This window comes from Serinus canaria, chromosome Z (genome assembly GCF_022539315.1).
Source record: "Serinus canaria isolate serCan28SL12 chromosome Z, serCan2020, whole genome shotgun sequence".
Classification (NCBI taxonomy): Eukaryota; Metazoa; Chordata; class Aves; order Passeriformes; family Fringillidae; genus Serinus; species Serinus canaria.
In genome coordinates, this window is record NC_066343.1 from 74,011,725 (window position 1) to 74,033,136 (window position 21,412).

The 21,412-nt window shown below is 49.7% G+C and overlaps 1 protein-coding gene across 4 annotated transcripts in view; it reads right to left on the minus strand.

The window, feature by feature from the left end:
* Positions 1-9,826: 9,826 nt before the first annotated feature.
* Positions 9,827-21,412, minus strand: part of ZBTB7C (zinc finger and BTB domain containing 7C) — a 157,279-nt gene continuing 145,693 nt past the window's right edge. For all 4 annotated transcript variants that reach the window (XM_030237587.2, XM_030237588.2, XM_050986723.1 and 1 more), the window contains one exon: positions 9,827-16,281. In XM_030237587.2, the coding sequence (XP_030093447.1) occupies positions 15,645-16,281 (637 nt within the window). In that variant the 3' untranslated portion in view covers positions 9,827-15,644. The remainder of the gene's footprint in view (positions 16,282-21,412) is intronic.

A 21,412-nucleotide genomic window follows, 5' to 3' on the forward strand; every position in this document is an offset into this window, starting at 1 on the left:
AGACTTGGGAGATAGCACAGTTAGGAGTTTGGTGTTCAGGCCCTGGCACATGCCAAACTTTTGCCTCAAAGCTGCTTCACCAGGACACCAGCAGATCCTCCAGGAGCAGCCAGGAGTGTTCCAATGTCCCCACACACAGAAGATGGCTTTTAAGGCCATGTCCAGGAGGGTAGGAGAAGCTGAAGGCCAACACACTTCAGCAGCTGCCAAATTACCTCTCCTGTCACAGAAATTTCCAGCACAGAGTCCATCTCACAGGCTGCCTGACAGCTCTCAACACCAAGCAAGGGAAAGAGCTGCCCACTTTGTTCACTTCTGCCTGTGAAAAGTGCTGCCCCAGCAGCCTCCAGCTCTGTCTGCTTGTGACTGATCCACAGGTGGCTTTTTAGCTCTCATTCTTTTTTTCCTCCTCTCTGCCTCTGCAGGAGACAAAAATTCAGCTGCTGGATGAATCCTGACCTGAAAAGTTGAGAGAATGCATGGGGAGGGGGGTCCAACACGCTTGTGCCTTCCTTGCACCTGCAAAGAAGGAGAGCAACACCAGCACACTTGTACTTTAAAAGAAAAAAGGATTGGAAAACAGTGAGATTCCTTTTTCCCACTGTTATTTGAGTTTTGCTTCAGCTGTGTCTTGGATGTGAGGAGGGGAGTTTGAAGCAAAGACCTTTGAGGGCTTCAGGACACAGCTCGGGCTTGACCAGAGCGCAAGCAGCACACAGCAACCAGCACGGGGGCCAGGCTTAGAGCTACCAGAGCACTGCTAAATCAGGAAGCTGAATCCTGTTTTAGGGATCCACATCCAAAATCCAAGCCCTAAGTGTTAATTTTCAGCCAGTGTTGGTGTTTGCCATCATCTGTCAGACACTGGCCAAACTGCCCAAGTCCCTGCAGTGCCACCATTCCCCACTGCCCCCTCCACACTCAGCACTTGTGCTTTATCTACCTTGGGTTTCTTCTGCCATCCCACGACCTGCTCACTCCACACCACAGTCCCACTGCTGCTTTTTGCTTTTAGTGACTGTGAAAAATACACGAATACCCTGCAATTGCCCGCCCACCCCTTCTGTGTGCTCCGAGAGAACTTCTGCCCGTGCTGGATGGCACAGAGGGCACTGTGGCAGCTGGGACGTGCTGGTGACCTGCCTGCAGCCTGTCAGGTCTGGGTAACCAGCCTTCAGCTTGCATTCTTTGGAGCAGTGTTAGCTTCTGCAGAGGCAGATTGGGCCTCAGTGTCCTTCTCTCCTCACTCAGTCCCTTCTTTTAGCCTTGGTTTGATATCAGAGCCCTCTGTTCTGCAGAAGCAGCAACCCTGGTGCCACAAAAAGGGAGCCACTCCGAGGCTCCCTTGGTTAAAACAAATAGATTTTTCTCCCAAGACATAACAATTTCCTCTGAGGGTGCCAGTGTCCCCCACAAGTGTCCTTTCTTGGACTAGAGGGGAGCTATGCAAGGGCATTGCTATTTGTCTAGCCCTGTGTTTTACCTTCTCACTAATGAAAACCATCCCTGTTTTTCCTCTCAGAAGCTGACGGGCTCCCATCCCAGCTCGTCTTTGAAGTCACAGTTTCTGACTTTCTCTGTCTCTCCCTCCTACCTACCCTCCTCATTCTGAAGAGAGGGATCATCCAAGGGACACCAGTGTGTGCCTGACTGAGAGCCCTCCAGCTCTGCTCCAGAACACGGGCAGACCAGGCTGACAAACCAACATGCACCATCCATCTCCAAGGAAAAGGCTCTCAAACCCACCCAGATCCCATCCTGGGACACAGCCCACGGCTGTGCAGGCTCTCAGGGAGGTGGGCAGGCAGCTGTGCCCACCCCAGGGACAGGAAATTCTCAACAACAACTCTATCCTCTTTGGGAAAAAATAGATTTTTTTTTTTCCCTGAGGCAAAAATACTAGCAATATTCCAAGAGTTCTTGATCATCCTTGTGTGTCTCTTCTAACTTAGAATATTCTATGATTCAAATACTCATCAGAAGCCCACAGCCTGGGGAAAAGTCACTTTGGGAAAGAAGTGACTTTGGGAAAGAAGTGACTTTGGGAAAGAAGTGACTTTGGGAAAGAAACTGCAAGTTTATAGTAAAGTTTGGGAGGTTTTTAGTCCCTGATGCTCAGGGTGTCTTTCTAAAACCTTCTCCTCCAGCTCAGCTAGGAGCTGAGTTGTGGGTTTGACACAGAACCTGTGTCTTGGCAGAGGATTTCATGAGCCACCAAAGACATCAAGACTCCCTCTGCAGTCACTTGTGTGCTTTATTGTGCACTAGATGTTTGTCCTAGGACAGAATGGGTTTTTCCTTGGGCAAACCTCTCACCACCACACACAGAAGTAACCTGGATGACAAGGCACCCTACACAGAGAAATTCCATCTTTTGAGTTACAGGAGTTTGAAGACATGATTACAATGATGGAAAAATCATAAAGTGTTTGTTACAAACAAGGATTATGGCTCAATCTTGCTCCCTGGACATGGAAGGAAGCAAAACCAGGCCTTCAGATTTCAAGGTTCTGGCAAATTTGCGACATAAATTATTCATTGTCCTAAACAAAGTAATTCCCTTATCTAACTCATCTCTACTTGCTGGAGCAATAAACATGGCTGTAATTAATTCTGGTGCAGAAGAGCCAATAAAATGAATTATGTCCCAAAAACCTTTCTTCTGCATCCTATTTTAAGACCAGTAACAAAAACACATTGCCAGAAGCTTCTTTCAGACAGACCATCATGAATTATAAAGACACTGGAAGACAACATGCAGATGCAGATCCTCTCAGGCTTTGGTCCTGCACCAGCAGAGACAACAACAGCTCAGCTTGACTGAGCTCAAGGCTTGCATGGGTAGGGAGGGACTCCTTTCATCATCCCAGGGTGCTCCAAGCCCCATCCAGCCTGGCCTTGGGCACTGCCAGGGATCCAGGGACAGCCACAGCTGCTCTGGGCATCCTGGGCCAGGGCCTGCCCACCCTCCCAGCCAGCAATTCCTCATTCCCAATATCCCATCTGTGCCTGCCCTCTGGCCCTGGGAAGCCATTCCCTGGCTGCTGTCCCTCCATGCCTTGTGCCCAGTGCCTGTGCAGCTCTCCTGGAGCCCCTGGAGGCCCTGGCAGGGGCTCTGAGGTGTCCCTGGAGCCTTCTCTTGTGCAGGGGAACAGCCCCAGCTGGGCCAGGCTGGCTCCAGAGCAGAGGGGCTCCAGCCCTGGCAGCATCTCCGTGCCCTACTCTGCCCCACTGGCCCCACTGGGTTTAGGTCCACAGCAAGACTTATTTATCCTTGTACTCAACATTCCCCATGTCTTCCTGAGCAAGCACCTCCTTACTTTTCACCAGGCATGAGCCTGTACCTGCTCTCCTGACACTGGAATCAGCTCCCCAGTGCCTCCCTCCCCTTCTCCCCCCACAAATCCCTCCACATCCTCGGAGCCACAACAGGAACCAGCATCCCAAACAACACAGCTAATGCAGCCTCTCACACCAGGCTCCCTGATCAAGGCACAGCAAGTCTCAGATTAAGCGATAAGCCCCACCGCAGCCCACAAAGATGGATAAAGTCACCATTTCCATTTTACAAATAGAGGAGCTAAGGCAGAAAGATTAGCTGCCTTCCCTCAAGGAGCCTCAGACCTGGACTCAGATTAAATGAGTTTCTCTCTAAGCAGGGAGATGGCTCAGGTTACAGCTGTGGGCTGTAAATCACGGAGAGTCTGGTACAGGCTGATGGGAGAGAACACATGATAGTTTATTAAATGTAACGAGGCTCAGGTCCCCAGTTTTGTTTCAAGCCAATACCCTAATTTGTCCAGATAAATTGAATTTTCAGATCAAAAACTGTCTTTTCAAGCATTTTCACCAGCCTCTTGCATCGTGCTGGTATTCTCTCTCTCTCCTCACCTGTATTTGAGCTACCAAGAATGCAGGAAAAACCCCATTCACCCCGCAGTGTGGCTTGAAGAGGGTGCAGATCCCACCCTTCTCTCTCCCTGTGCTGTGGGATTAACAGCACAGCCAAACAACCCCAAGCTATTTAGGCTGCACCTGAGGATCTTCAGCTGGTGGTGTCCCTTACTAGCCCTTCATCCAGCACCTGAGAGCTCTGGATGCATCCACAGCCTCCTGCCTTTCTGATCTGCTGTTCCATACAGAGAATGCATCCTTTAGTACCGTGCTGTTTCCCATCCCGGGTGTTTAGATGTGCTGGGATCTTCAGTGGTGGTTGGTGAAAGCTCTGAATGCTGGGTTCAGGGGACCAGGAGACTGATAGGCAAAGTGGACAGGGCATGAGAAGGGACATATTCCCCTCCTGCCACTGGAGAGCAAGCAGCATTTCCAAAGTGTGTGGACACGTGACCCATTCCAGAGGTTTAGCTGGAGAGGGATTGCTCTCCCCTTAACTGTAGGAGGAGCTGGAACACCAGTGAACACCTCTGTGGGTGTCTGACCTGGATGAGCTGAAACTCTTTCCTCCATCCACCCTGCTGCTGCTGCCTCCCAGGCAAGCTATGCTCCCAAAGTGCAGCAACACCCGGCACCTTCTGGTTTCCACCGTGATGCTTTTCCAAGCTTGTTCGTGTCCCGAAAATCCGCTTCATAATAAATTTTGTAAGTGCAACCTGCTGACGAACTGCTTTAGAGAAACACATTGCAAAGTGTCAGTGGGGCCCTCCTGCACCCTGTTAGCATCCTCCTGCCCAGATTTTAGTGCTTTATGCCAGGGGCCCATGTCAAAAGGCCCGTGGTGCCCTTCAGCATGCCCCCAACACCTCTGGTCCCCTTGTGCTGCTGCTGGGCACAGACGCATTCACCCCACGCTTCTCACAATTGCCAGGCATCCTTCCCACACCTCTGGTCCCTTTAAACCCCACCTGCTCCCACGTGCTGGGATGTCCCTTTTCCCCCCTGGAGGCACCCCCAGCACCCCCCTGTGTGGATGGAGCATATGGCCGGGCATATGGAGCCTTAACGCAGCAGCTGGCCCGGGCGGCGCAGGATTTCGCTGCAAACAAGGAGCCCACGTGTGTGACACGGCCACGTCCCCTGCTCTGGACATCCCTGCCCCATCAGGGGGTTGGTGGCAGTATCTGCAGCCCCTCCCTGCTGCTGGAATTTACTCTGATGCTGCTTAGAGGGACGTCGGGGAAGGAGTTTCCTTCCTCGCTGCCATTTGGAATGATGCTCCTGATTCATTTTCCCTCGCTGTCGCACAAGTGCTTCAGAGCATCACCAGGGACGTGGGCCTTTACCTCTGGTGGTGGGATTTTTTCAGGGGTGGGCTGTTGGCAGAGACTCCTCCACCCTGGGAGCCACACCTTTATCACAGATAAAGGACAGTCCTGAGCCAGCCGGAGCCGTGCGGGTCCCCGGCGGCTCCGCTGCTCCCGCCGCTCATCTTGGCACGGGCTCCTCTCGGGTAAAAAACGCCCTCTCTTGGTTACTTTCTTTTTCCCTCTTGCTCCAAATTTCATCCTCGCCAGCCGGATGGCGATTTGCGCAGCGGCCTGCTGAATCAGACAGGGATGCTGGAGACAAGGAGATGGGGTTTCCTGAATTTAATTTAACACGCTGATGGAGCCACTGCCAAGGCCCAGCACTCCCCAGGGGTGGTTTGCACCTGTGCAGGCCAGCAGAACACACACACAGACACACAGACAGAGAGAGCACACACACAGAGCACAAACACACACACACACAGAGCACACACACACAGAGCACACCACACACACACACACACACAGACAGAGAGCACACACACACAGCGCACACACACACACAGAGCACACACACACACCACACACAGACAGAGAGCACACACACACAGCGCACACACACACACAGAGCACACACACACACACACACAGACAGAGAGCACACACACACAGCGCACACACACACACAGAGCACACACACACACACACACAGACAGAGAGACACACACACACAGAGCACACACACACACACACACACAGAGCACACACACACAGAGCACACACAGAGCACAAAACACAGAGCACACACACAGAGCACACACAGAGCACACACACACGAGCACACACACACACACACACACACACACAGAGCACACACAGAGAGACACACACACACACACACACACACAGAGCACACACACACACAACACACACACACACCACACACAGAGCACACACACACACAGAGCACACACAGAGCACACACACACAGAGCACACACACAGAGCACACACACAGAGCACACAGAGCACACACACAGAGCACAAACACACAGACACACAGAGCACACACACACACACAGAGCACACACACAGCACACACACACACACAGAGCACACACACACACAGAGCACACACACACACACACAGAGCACACACACACAGAGCACACACAGAGCACACACAAACACACACACACACAGAGCACACACACAGAGCACACACACACACACAGAGCACACACACACAGAGCACACACACACAGAGCACAAACACACAGACACACAGAGCACACAGACACACAGAGCACACACACACAGAGCACACACAGAGCACACACACAGAGCACACACACAGAGCACACACACACAGAGCACACACACACACACACACAGAGCACACACACACAGAGCACACACAGACAGAGCACACACAGAGCACAAACACACAGACACACAGAGCACACACACACACACACACACACACAGAGCACACACAGAGCACACACACACACAGACACACAGAGCACACACACACACAGAGCACACACACACACACACAGAGCACACACACACAGAGCACACACACAGACCACACACAGAGCACACACACACAGAGCACACACAGAGCACAAACACACAGAGCACACACACACACACACAGAGCACACACACACACAGAGCACACAGAGCACACACACACACAGACACACGAGCACACCACACACACACACACACAGACACACACACACACACACACAAACACACACAGAGAGATACCTGTGTGCTGCAAGGGCACTGTGAATAAATCTCTGTGCCTCTCCGTGCCTCAGTTTCCCCTCCCAAAGGAGAAATTCTGTTGTTTTCTGTATAAAATTTGGTGAGGGTAACAGCTAAATGCATATTAGATACATGTAAGCCTCTGAAGCATTGACACATATATAGGGATATGATATGATATGATATCATATCAAATCATATCATATTATAATATATAATATATAATATATAATATATGATATAATATAATAATATGATATGATATTAGATTATATTATATTATAGTATAGTATACTATACTATACTATATTATATATTTTATTATATTTATATATTATATTATATATTAATTATTATATTAGCACATTTATACATATATTAGGGTTGTTGAATCCATTGAAAGTGTATATATACATATATAGATATATATATCTATATATACGCACACACACACATATATATGTGTATATTTATATTATCCAGCTTGGCTGTTTTCACTCCAGGGAAGAAGTACCTCAAGTGCTTGGAGCTACAAATCTCTGTCACAGGCTGAGCTGGTTGAACATAAAGAGCACTGGGCAGCTGCAGGAGGAGCTCATCTGCATCTGGTCTGCTGCTGCAGCAGTGATGATTGCCCCTAGCTCACAGAATCACAGAATTATTTAAGTGGGAAGAGCCACTAAGATCATCAGATCCAACCATTCCCCCAGCACTGCCAAGTCCACCAAACCCATGTCCCCTGGTGCCACAACTAGACATCTTTCAAGTCTCCTTTAAATCCCAGGGATGGGGACTCCATCACTGCCCTGGGCTGCTGTGCCAGGGCTGGACAGCGCTTTCACAAAGGGATTTTCCTCAATATCCAACCTAAATCTGCCTTGGCACAGTTTGAGGCTCTTTCCTCTTGTCACCTGGGAGCCGACCCCCATGGCTGTCCCCTCCTGTCAGGAATTGTGCAGAGCCACAAGGTCCCCCCTGAGCCTCCTTTTCTCCAGGCTCAGCCCCTTCCCAGCTCCCTCAGCCTCTCCTGGGGCTCCAGCCCCTTCCCAGCTCCGTTCCCTGCCCTGGACACGCTCCAACCCCTCAGTGTCTCTGTTGTCCTGAGGGCCCAGAGCTGTCCCCAGCCCTGGAGGTGTGGCCTTACTGTCTCTCCATGGGAGAGTTTCTTCCATCTCCCACAGAGTTTCTGTTCACTTTTCATTTTTCTCATCCAGGTCCTGTTTGAATTCTAATCCTCCTAAATTTCGGGGCATCACAGCCTGGCTCACACCCCTGCAGCAACACCCAGAGCAAATCACTGCTCATCTTCACTTCAGATCTGGGACCTTGTCTCAGAAAGGTTGTGAGGACTTTGTATTTCCAACTGATCTTTCAATGAATTTATCATCAAGACCTCCAGAAAAATATCACAAAAGCTGCCTAAATGAGAACTCATTTCTGAGAACTCAGAGGTGAAGCCTTGACTATTTTCCCAACGCTGCAGAACTCCAGCTAACATTGCAGAAGCTGGTCCCACGGAGACAACCCTGTCCTGTTCACGATGGAAACTGAGCTAACAGCTACCCCTTAAAGACAGGCAGGTTTACAGCCATCCCTGTAAGGATTTGCCAGAGGTTACCCAAGAGCAGAGGAAGGTTTTAGCTGACAGGCAGGGTCTGTCCTTAAAAACCTCAGCCCCTGCCTGGTCTGGCTTTGCATCTCCTGCCTGCAAATTGGCTGCCTGAATTTCAGATGACCCCTGGGGCTCGAGGCACTGCATGAACTATTAGGGAGCCCGATCGGATTTGTGACATCTCAGTCAGTGTCATCTCTGCATAAAGAAGGAAATAAAAGGAAACTTCAGGGGCTGCAGCTCAGCACTGCTGTTTGGCTTCTTCCTTGGCATTTGCATTTATGGTTTTTAGTCTCAGTTCCGCAGGAAATGAGCTTTATATAATTGCATAAGATGTACATTTGAAACCTCTTCTTGCCTGAACTGAGCAGAATTATTAGTGGTACCATGAGGGGAAGTGGGAAATATCAGCTGAGGCTGCACTGGGCATCAGAGGGTCCAGTCCTGGCTTACCCTGCAGGAATAATTCCCTAAAAAATCAGGGTTCCTATGAGGCCACCAACAATTGTGGCACGTTCCCATCCTCACTGGCCTCATTACTTGGGGGTGATTAACTGAGGTGTAAAAAATTCTTAAGAATCATTGAATCATTTAGGTTGGAAAAGATGCTTAAACTCATCAAGTTCAAATTCAACCATTAAACTCCCTCTGGATGTGGCTGAGGTTTGTATTTTCCCTTCCTGGCAAGCAGGCGTGGCTGGGTGAGACGGGAGGTGATGGGGGGTCCTGCGTGTCCTGGTGCTGCTGAGACCCCCAGAACAGCTCCAGATGTGGGTCCCCAGCCCTCTGCTGTCCCCGGTGTCGCTGCGGTGGCCGAGCTGCCTCCAGGCCACCACACGAGGGCAGCCCAAGTTCGAGCGTGCAGGAGCTGAGCAGGCAGATGTGCCGAGACGGGGAGGAAACAAAACCCCGACAATTGCACTTGCACACAGAGCATTTATCTGCCCCGCACAAAATTTCATTCGTTCGTCGCCAGAGGCTGCTTCTCAGCCCCTGCACCCTCGTGGTGACAGCCCAGGTGCCACATGAAGCGTCACCCTGGAGGGCCACCATAAAATTGTCCACCACCCTGCTCATCATCATTTGATGGCAGAATCATTTATGTTGGAAAAGACCCCCGAGACCACCAAGTCCAGCCAGGAATCTGATGCTGAAATCCGAATTCCCCAGCCCCAGAGCAGCGCTAAGGACACACGAGAGGCTCAGTGCTTCAGGTAACAGTTTATTTTCTCCAGGGGTGTGAGATGTGCAGCAGGTACGTGTACAGGCCAAGAGGAGTCGCAACCAAACAAGAGACTGGAACAAAGAAACCTAAACAGTAACCTGCCCTACAGCAAATAGTGCAAGTCATGTAAAACATTGGTTCAACAGAGAAAAACACGGGGGGAAAGAAGGTATTTCCAAGCCACAGGTATTTGCTCTCCCTCTGCTGGAGATCCCAGAGGTGGGGCTGGGAGGTGGGATGGGGAGGAGTTCACTCAGGCTCGGACTATTTAGGGTGTATCTTCTACAAGAAGGGATTTTTCTCAGTTCTTCCCTTTTTGTTTTTGGCTTGGAAAGAAACACAGGTGCACACAGTCAGAGGTACCAAAAGGCAATGGCAGATCTTAAAAACCCAGCCATGGGTGACCTGCTGCCAAGCACATAATTTTCTTAAAATGAGATGGTGGGGGTCTTGCTTCATGTACTCTCTTACCTTAAAAGTTTCTCCTGCAACCACACAATATTCCAGCTTCAGGGCACCGAGACTGTAAGTAAAGCACTAATCCCCTCCAAAATAGATGGAAAAGGATGGGGGACATGGCAGGTCCCAGGGGCTGCAGGCAGAGCACAAGTGGAGCAGGGACTGGGCAGCATTTGCAGCCTCACTAGTGCTGCCAGGAGTCCTGCTGACATATTCAAGTCTAAAACATTTCAGGCTGTACTTTGCAAAATTATTCCCTTTATTTTTTTCCTGCAGGTGACTGCCAAATGGAAAAGCCTCTCACTTCCCAAACGGCAGGCTCTTTCTTCCCTTCTTAAAACACAAATATTTTTTTCTCTATGTAATTTCCATCTGCACAACTGCAGGAAGAGGCTCTCGTACTGCTCAGCAAAAGGGTTTCAAGCCCAGGGAAAGGGTTTGCCCCTCCAGCTCCCTGCCACTCGTGCCAGGAGATGCTCCTTTGGCAGCAACACCTGGTCCAAGCGAACGCTGCGTGCGCAGCATCGCCCCGGTGCCGTTCCCCCTGCACAGCCTGGATGCTCCAGCAGATAACAGCAGCTGCTCAGGAGCAAGCATGTAGCCATATGTTGTTGCTAACAAGCATTTACTGAAGCTGTTTTTTTCCCGTGATTCCCATGTGTCTGATTAATGCACAGCTCCTCCAAGCGATTTTTAGATTTTTTTTTCACCCTCCCCTTGCAAATCTATCTTTTTTTTATTTTGTTGTTGTTGTTGTTGTTCTGGCATCATAAGCAAACCAAAACATGAGCATAAAATGGGGTTAAAAGCCACAAGAGCTGAAAAAAAAAAAGAAGTTACAGGTGTATTTAAATAGCTAAAAAGTAATTCACATAATTTTCATATGGGGATTTTTTTGTGCTCGAAACCACACAGTTTATGGGCTGGCCCTGCCATGGCCTCCTGTAGGCTCCAAGCACAGAGGAGCTGCTCAACAATCAATCACCTGCCCCGGGAGAGGGATTGGTATTTCTTTGTTCCCAAGTCACATTTCTGGACTCTGCCTGCAGATCTGGACCCCACCCAAGCACCTGACGTTGTGGAGTCCTTCTCTGAAGTGTAAAGAGAGGAAAACGACCTGTGGCTGTAAGAACTTGGGAAGTTTTACTGGGATTGCAGCAGGGTGTACGACCCATGAGCCTGAATCCCTGGTGCCCAGGCTTGGGAGGTTTGATACAGACCTTTATTTCCCATAGCGTTCCCAGTTAAATCAAGCTGCCTGACCTGGGTCCCTGGGCTGTGCCAGCACCCCATCCTCTTGGGAAAGGTTTTTCCAGGGACTGTCCCATGAGCTGAGCAGAGAGAAGGGAGCGGTGCTGGTGGGAACATCCCTCCCCGTGGTTAACCTTATCTCATGAGCTCTGGGAAAGCACAGCACGCTGGTAGGTAGCAGAGAGGTGCCCAAAGGTGATTCATCCCACCCCTGGGAGGTCCAGCGTAGGTGGGGTGAATCACCCTCCATCAGAACCTGCCTCCCTCCACAGCCAGGATGGCTTCAGAGGCAGGCTGGAAATCATCATCTTGCAGGCTGCAGGACAACACGTGGGTGTCTCAATAGGCTCAGGGTACCTGTTTACTTCACCTCCAAATGGCTGAACAATGTGGTTTGAGTCCCACCATTCCTAGCTGGAGCTTATCTTCCAGGCTTTGGCACCTCATTCAAAAACAGCAAAGGAATTCTGCAATTTCTGTGCGACCACATGAATTAGAGGGCTAATGTTTGTGTCATTTCTGTTCATATAATTATAGAATCATCAGAAGATTTGAGCTGGAAGGGACCATTAAGGGTCAATTAATCCCACCTCCAGCCATGGGCAGGGATACTTTCCACGATCCCAGATTGCTTCAAGCCCTGTCCAACCTGGCCTTGGACACTTCCAGGGATGCAGGGGCAGTCACCATCTCTTTGGGCAACTTGTTTCAGTATTTTGCCACCCTCATTGTAAAAAATTTCTTCCTTCTATCTAGACCGAATCTCCTTTCATTCAGTTTAAAACAACTCTTGTTCTATCACATAGGCCCTGCTAAACTGTTTGCCCCATCTTTTTTCTAAAATGCCTGGAGGCCCTGGCAGGGGCTCTGAGGTGTCCCTGGAGCCTTCTCTTGTGCAGGGGAACAGCCCCAGCTGGGCCAGGCTGGCTCCAGAGCAGAGGGGCTCCAGCCCTGGCAGCATCTCCGTGCCCTCCTCTGCACTGGCTCCAGCAGCTCCAGGTCCTTGTGCTGTTGGAGCCAGGGCTGGGGCAGCTCTGCAGGTGGGGTCTCACCTGAGCCCAGGGGCACGGGGGCACAATCCCCCCTGCCCTGCTGCCCCTGCTGCAGCCAGGCCATAGAAGCCAGGGTGGGATGAACCAGAAGCCACCAGACCGTGAGCAGGGACAGAACTCGTGTCCCTCCAGGCTGAGGTTTGGTGCTCATTGCACCCGCCCGGCTTGGGAAACGGGAGCAGATCCCCAGGAAGGCACCTTCACACTCAGCTGGGCTCCCATGGGGATACCTGTGGCCTGGACTCACCACACAACACCAAAACGGGAAGAAACAAAGAGTTTTCTCTAAACATCCCTCTACACCCCAAAAGATGATCACTGCCAGCACTCAGCTCCCTCCAGCCCTACCCAACCCAGCGCCAACGCGGGAAAATCAACCTTAACTCCATAATTGTCATCAGCATTGCAACGCCAACAGCCCCTCGGGCTGGAGCCCATACCAGCCCAATCTTTAATTAATAAGTGATTATTCTGGCTTTCCAAAAGGTGTCAGGCAAACATCCACAGAGCTGAGGCCACACGGATGGCTGCGCTGGCAGCTCAGCAACCGCAGCAGCTTTGCCTTCTCACCATGGCCACAGGCAAGAGAATCAAGTCCTGCTAATAATTTAAAAGCATCAATTAATACAGTTTAATAAATACATAAAGTGATCTAGTCTCTTTTTTTTTTCCATCCGCTTTTTAGCATCAATCAAAGTTAAGGGTGATTGTCCCGTGAGTAACTAAGGCAAACTTGTTTGTGAACGTGTGTGTTTCTCTCTACTTTTTTGTTTTGATTTTTTTTTCCATTGTTTTGTACATAAAGCAATCACATAAAAATAGTTATAAATAGAAAAATTGCAAAGGTTTATCCCCACTTAGACATATAGGAAAAAAAAAAATAAAAGAACCCAACCGACCTAACAAACAAACCGAGACAGAAAAAACACCTTGCTTCAAGTCCTTGCAGATCATACAGTACTCAGCATCTTTGGATATTTTACAATGACTCCAAATCGTAGACAAAAAAACACCTGAAGGAACCAATCATCTGCAAAACATCGCTTGTTTAAGAAGTTGATATGGATTAAAAAGAAAAAGTTTGATGCAGTTTTAAGAAGATTTCTTTTTCTTCTTACTTTCTTTTTTTTCCTCTCCATTGACTTTTGTTGCACGTGGAGTCTCTAAGGATTTCTTTTGGGAGGAGGAAGTCGAGTGTTGGGCAGGTCCTTGGGAGCATTCTGCTACGGGTGGTCTCGGAGCAGAAGTCCCTCAACCCTCCTGAGGGCTGTGGAACCCTTGACTTCCCTGTGTCCCCTTCCTTGCCTCTGGTGGGCAGATTCTCATCCAGCCACCTCGTCACTGATGGAAAAACCAAAAACCTCATGAACCCGCGCTCCTCGCATTCCCTTTGATTTTGCTGACGTTGAAAGGTCAGTAGTAAAAAGAGAAATAAAAAGCCCCAATTTGTAACATTTACATTTCCAAGTGTTGGTTTTGTGTAAAACAACCACTGCAACCCACCTCAGCCAGGGGTGGAACTGGGATCCCACCATGTCTGCCCCCCACGGCTCATCCAGGAGGAGCCATCAGAGGCAGATGGCCACCAAAAGCCTTTATCCTTCAGAGCAGCTCATGGATTTGGGGCTGAAGGAGGTGGACAGGGTGATTCCAGCCAACTGGACACTTTTTGTGCCCCGAGAGAATTACCAGATGGGCTGGCCGAGATGAGGACTGCAGGGATGCTGGGGAGTCACCCCAAACCTGCTGGCCACCGTGGGTGACTTCAACTTGGAGCACCCTGTCATATGCCACCACCTTCTCTTTTGAAACAACTACAGTGAAGAAAGAGCATTTCTACTTGCTGGCAAGTAGATGACATCACCATCAAGACACCAGTAGTGAGCTTCTTTTCCACAAAGATCCCTTGAGACAAGCAGCAGGGATATTTGCACACCCGAATTTTTCCCACCAACACTGCAGATTTGGGGACATGCGAGTGTTTTGTAAATTTTTCTCATTACTGTCATGTGAGAATTTGAGGGAATTAAGGACAGAACCCCGGACATTTCAGAATGGTCAGCGGCAGCGAATTCTGACTCTTTGGTTTGAAACGACTTTTTCATTTCAAAATTCCCACTGGTTCATTTTTTCAAAGCAAGGGTTTAATAAAAGCTCAGTATCGAAATATTACTGATTCTTCCAAAACTCTTCCTTCACCTTTTCAAGCAACTGAAGTTAAAATACTCAAAATAGGCTTTGGTTCTCCTTTTGAAACTTTGAAATAGCTAAAGAACCAAAATAAGTAAAATCCCCCTTTTCCACCCAGCTTTGCGCTAGGTGTTCGATCTCCTTTTTTTTTTTTTTAATTTTTTTAAAATTTTTTAAAATGTTTTTAAGGTCCCAACTCATGCTGCAGGTCAGGGCTTTCACCAGCCCTGTAAATCTGATATACTGCTGAGAAAGGCAGTGGCCAGTATCCTCCCTCTCTCAGTAAGGCTGCTAGACCTCCCCTTTATCGCTTGTAGAATAAATATTGTTGCCAGACATGGGAATTAATAAAGAAGAAAAGGAAACAAAACCAGAAAGAAAACAGAAAAGTCCTTTTGACCAAAAGGGTCAAGGAATGCAACATAACAGACCCAAGTCTGGACGGCTTGTCAGTGTCCAGTGAGCTCCTTGCGTGGGAAAATGGGGAACATTTCCCACAGAAAAGCCATCTTGTGGTGATGGCCGAGCCCTGGACTAAGGCAAGTGACATTTTTGGGGGTGTTGAAGAGAGCAGCAGTCCTGGCCTGGCCTTCCCAGATGGAGCCATGAGTGGAGGGATGGGACAGGGAGTGCCTGACAGCCCCAAAGCCAAGTGCAGAGTCTAAAGTGCCGGTGGCCACGGGCACAGCACCTGCCCATGCCCTGCTCGCCCCAGGGACGGCCTCGTGCCCCACGCCCCGTGGCAGGCCATGGCAGTGAGAGGAAAAGAGCAGCTCGGGAGCCTGATGTTGGAGAAGGGCGGGTGGGAGTCAGGGGAGCGGGCTGCCTTGTTGGGATGGGAGCAGACGCATGGTGGGACCGGGCATGGTGGGTTTAGTTGCTGGCCTCTGAGATGGGAGCCACGTGGCCCAGCCCCGCCAAGCCACTGAAGCCTGTGCTCCAAGGGTCGGGGAGAGGGAAGAAGGGCTGGGCGGCGAGGTTTTCATTGTGGCCCAGGGCGAAGGCGAAGATGCCCGCGTTCCTCTCCATGTCCATCTGGGCCCGCCTGAAGAGCTTCATCTGGGTTTCTTCAATTTGGCTCTCCAGCTCCTGCAGGCTGAAGGGCGTCTTGGCCCCGCTCAGGAAGTGTTTGGGGCTGGGGCCGGGAAGGCACATGGCCGTGCTGCCGAGGTGGCTGCTCATCTCCTCCAGCGTGGGCGGCATCACGAAGCCGCTCTCCACGGGCGGGCCCCCGGGGGCGAAGAGCAGGCCGGCCGCCCGCCACGCCGCCGGCTTGCGGCCGCGCCGGGGCCGCGCGATGCGGCAGCTCTGGCGCTTGATGTGGCGGTGCAGGTGGTCGGAGCGGGTGAAGCTCTTGTAGCAGAACTCGCACTGGTAGGGCCGGATGCCCGTGTGGATGCGCATGTGGTTCTTCAGGTCGTAGTTGTGCACGAACTTGGCGTTGCAGTGGATGCACAGGTACGGCCGCTCGCCCGTGTGCTTCCGCATGTGGATTTTGAGCTTGTCCTGCCTGCAAAAGAAAAGGCGCTCGGTCAGGCGGTGTGGGCCGGAAGGGTTGGGATTGCTCTTTTTGGGATTGGCTCCCCAGCTGGGATCAGGGTGATGGGAAGGTGGGGAGCTCGTCATGGGGCCTCTCCCAGTGTATGGATGGTCTTGCAGGCTGATGTTTGCATTCGCCTCCTCTTTCCCGAGCACTAAAACATCATACACAGAAGAAACCTCCCCATCAGGAGTTTGCAACCCACCCCAGAAAGTTCAAAACAGTTTAAGTTGGAGGGGAAAAAAACCAAAATGCTGTAATAAACCCAAAAAACAGAATCATTAATGCTGGAGAAGACCTAAGATCATCAAGTCCAACCACACCGCCAGTCCAGGCCACCACTAACCCATGTCCCCAAGTGCCACATCCAGATGGGTTTTAAATCCCTCCAGGGATGGAGATTCCACTACTGCCTTGGGCAGACTGTGCCAGGGCGGGACAGCCCTTTCAGGGAAGACATTTTTCCTGATTTTCCAAGCTCAGCCTTCTCTGGCTGTTCCCGCTTGTTCTGTCCCTTGTTCCCGGGGAGAAGAGCCTGACCCCCACTAGGCTTCATCCTCCTTCCACATACTTGTAAAGAGCAAGATTCTAAATAGGGATATATCTATATATAACTAAATCTGGGATTATTAAATAAATACAGCCCTGTTCCGGCCTGCAAATAAGGAAATCAGTTGGGATTTGAGAGCCTGGAAATGCAGGACAATACTGCTTAAATTCAGTCCCTCTTGGAGCCGATTTTCCTCTCCTTTCATTCTTGCACTGACCACATGGTGTCTCAGGAGCTTTCTTTTGGAGCAGGAGCAGCACAGGGGGTGATGCTGCCAGAGGTGCAGCACCCAGGCACTCTGTCCTTCCCTGCCAGGTTCTCCAAGGCCAGCACACATCCAACCTCCCACACAGTTTGGAGAAGCTTTTTAAGTCCAGCCATGGAATAGTGTAATATCCATCCCAATGGCACTTATTTACAAATATTTATATATGTATTTTTTAAGGGGAGCATCTAAAAGCAAGAATATTTTCCCATACAGGCAATCCAATCACTGCTTTTTCTCCAAAAAAATAAATGTTTCCTTCTGCAGCCAAAAACAAACAAAAAAACCCCAAAATCACAGCTAAAGAGTATGATTGTAAAAAGTGAAGCTGATTATGGCCCAACTGAGCTGAACACTGCTTCCTGGTTGCACCAGTGGCGTTGAAGTAAAGAGCAAAGTGGGAAAATTCATATGGCTTTCCAAAATTATTTCAGTATGAACCCTCCAACATGCTACTATTGAGGCTGAAAATATGTAGAACATGAGGAGTAAGTTCATTATTAGATATAAAATATATATTATATATTACAGATATGTCATATAAAGCTATATGGTGTATTTTAATATGAATAGTAAAGAATATATAATTTATTATTGTTTTAAATATAATTATATTATAAAATACATAATATAAGTATATATTACGATGATTTATTTTATATAACATAAAAATCAGACAAAAATCTGTTTCTTATGGCAGGTAAAGCCCTCAAAACTTGCAAGGTGCTGCCTCTGAACTAGTTTTTGCCACCCAGCCCATATTGAAACAGTTTTTGGTGACATGCCCACGAGCACAGAGGTGTTGGCCACACCATGAGGAATGCAGCCCTGGGCTGGGCATCCCTGAACACCAGTCCGTCAGGATCAAGGATGCAAAGGAGTATCCCTAGCAGGACAGTGACTTCTTCACCAGAGGATGCTTTATTTCTCTCGGGAGACTGATCCCAGCCTGGCCCTGCACCTACAGATTTTTTATGGAGACATGAAAAAAAAGGCATTTCTCAGTCCCCGTGCCAAGCTCAGGGCAACTTCCCACCGTGGCACGGTTAAAGGTGGTGCCACCCCGAGGTTTTCCCAAGGGTGCATTTTCTGTGGAAGGGCTGGAGTCAGGGCTCAGCAGCAGACAAAGCAGCAGCAGGGAGAATTCCACCCCGAACGGCGAAGTCGCGGGCGGATGAGCGCGGGGGCTCGTGCTGCAAAACGGGGGGAAGTGTTAATAAAAAGCAGAGCTGCCGACCCCACCAATAATTTAATTTAAACCTCTGTAGGTAATGTTTAACCTAGCAGGATCACTTTTCCTAATAAACACGCTGCGTGCCAGGACTGTAAATGTAAATACAGGCAAAGCTCTTTCCAGGCTGTTACCCATCTCCGGCAGCAGACGGGGAGAAACCCAATCCTCGCTGCCCCGGCAGCATCTCCGGGGAACGCAAGGGAGGTTTGTGGCTCTACCTGGAGCTGCTCAGAGGCTGGGGGGGTGAGGTGCTCTGTGGTGAAGCACCCCGGGAGGATGTGCCATGGGGAACACGGGGTTTGTGAGCTGGGAGCTGGGCTGGAGGCTCGCTCCGACGGAGATCCGCACTCTGTGTGTGTGAATAACCTTAATGCAATTGCATTAGGAGAGCGATTAGGGCTCTGCGAGCTGTCACAACACAAATAATAGGAACAAATAATGTTAACCTTTCCAGCTGGAACAGTATCTCCTTGAGCACTCTGGGACTGTCTTGCTGGAAAAGCTGAAATATTTGCAGCTTTCTCCGGCGTTCTAGCAGGGTGGAACAGCAGACTAGAAGATGAGTGGCCTTTGTTTAAGGAAAAAAATAATTAATGAGCCATTAAATGAAGTCCTGCTTCCTGCGATCAGATGTCCGTGGGCAGCAGGAGAGGCAGGTCCAGGTGCACGCAGGGTCCTTGCTGGGGGATGAGAGATCCCACTGATGTGGAGGGGAACAGATCTGCTGGGGAGGTTGGGGCATTCCTTACCCAGGAAAATATATCTTCTCCATTTCCCCAGCAGATTTTCACCTCCGCAGTGCCTTAAATGTAGAAGTAATGCAAAGGACTGATTCATACTGCAATTCCATTTGGGAACTTCTGCTTCCCTGCACCCTCACTCCCAGGGGACCCCAAAAGGGACCACCTGAGCTTGCATCTCCCCACTGAAGGCACCATGGGTGCAAGTCCAATGCTTTCAGAAAGCATGGGATTGCCCCCTCCCCCGAGAGCAAAAACACATAATGCAAGTGGCAACACTCAGGAAATCCCAGTAGAATTATCTTTCTACATCTCAATCACTCCACTTTGCTTAAAACTACACCTTTTCCTAAAAGAGAGCTCTCACACCAGGGTGATGATGAGAACAGCTAAGAAAACGCCACCCCAAACAAATTAGCTGCACGCTCTTCAAAATCCTTCCAAACACATTTAAAAACAAATCAATATTTTAAGATGTCCATTTTGCTCAGGGTGTTAAAGAAGGAAAAGACCCTCCAGCACCCAGCTCTGCATGGAGTGACTCACAAGACCAGTTTTCATCAGTGGTGTTGGGAGACTGCACTGTTGGGTGAGTCTCAGTTTTTTGATTTTTTTCCCTTGGATGAAGTCCCCCTGCCCCTGTGCCCTGTATTTAGAAGCTGCTGAGCACATGGGGGATGTCGAAACGATCAGGTTTAGTCCTGTATTAGTAATGGGTCATGCTAGACCAGCTCTGTGTGGAGTTTTCAACCTCCACCATGCTGATACAACCTGTCTGATTAGGCGTCGTGCCTCAGTTTCCCCAGACTAAGTGAACAATGCTACCCTTGAAGGTAAAGGACTTTGGGAGCACTCCGGGAGGGCCCAGCCCTATTATTCCTGCCACAGGGAAGATGTCAGTGATGGATCTAGGCAGACTATTTCCTCATCCAAAATCAGCACCTGCAGCAGCACGCACAAGAGAGCGACAGGGACCACGGGATGGAAGCTGTCCCTCCAGCCCAAGAGGGACACCATGCTCACAGGGCTGAACCCACCCCACAGAGACAACAGTGCTAACCTGGGAATGCAGCACCAGCAGGAGCCAGATCCAAATTCCTGCAGGCAGGAATTATCACCATGCAGTGGCCTTTCCCCTGCAAATACCAGGGTGAGCTGGCTCACGCTGCACATGCCCGCCCGAGGCACGATGCTCCCTGCATTATAATATGGTGTCTGCTGTGTTAATGGAGGGGAGCATGGAAATTTATTTTCAGGTCAAATTCTCATCATCTGCATATCTTCCATTCAAACATTATCATAGGGACAGGAGAAGAAAAGACAGGCTGAATGCAGGAGCACCCCAGGTGTCCGGCCATTGTCAGGAGCTCGCCTCTGCCTACTGTGCAGATTATTTTCCTCTGGTTTTCTCACCCCAGCTTAATAGGGCTCTCTCTCAGTCACATGCAGCCAGGAGCTGAAATACCATGCTCTTGTCAGAAAGCTTTATTATTATGGTAAAGATTGTTCTCATTAGATATTAATTATACTCAGCAAGAGCAGGTCCAGGAATCTATTTGTCTCCGCTCACCGATTAAATTTGCCCAGCTTTGCAGAGCACGGTTTCAGGCTGGAACATTAGATTTGCACAGCTAAATACAACTTGGCAAGAGAAGTTGCAGCTGCCCCATCTCTGGAAGTATCCCAGTCTAGGTTGGACAGTGATGGGAGCAACCTGGGATAGTGGATGGTGTCCCTGACCACAGCAGGGGGTGGAACTGGATGAACTCTAAAGCAATTTCCAACCCAAGCCATTCCATGATTCTGTGAGTCCAGCTGTTCCCCCAGCACTGCCAAGTCCACCAAACCATGTCCCCAGGTGTCACACCTACACGTCTTTTAAATTCCTTCAGGGATGGGGGCTCCTACACTGCCCTGGACAGGCTGTTACAGTGCTTTGCATGAAGAAATTGTTCCTAATATCCAATCTAAACCTCCCCTGGTGACGCTTGAGGACGTTTCCCCTTATCCTGTCATTTGTTACTTTGGGGAAGAGACCTAGATCCCAACTGCACTACTAAGACATAATAATTAGAGCCACTCCAGCCCCAGAAAGCCCAGAGAGCCCAGATACTGTCACGTCCAAATGTGTGCAACTTGGTTGTGGTCTATACTGATGCCAGAATGTGCAAACCCAAACTAATTACATCCTGTGGCTAAATGGCCCTCCCAACTCAATGCATCTCTCAGCACATTAGAGATGAAGCGTCCTTGGCTGTTTGACCATCTGTTTTCCAGCTCACTCTGGTCCCACTGTGGTGAACTATGGTGGG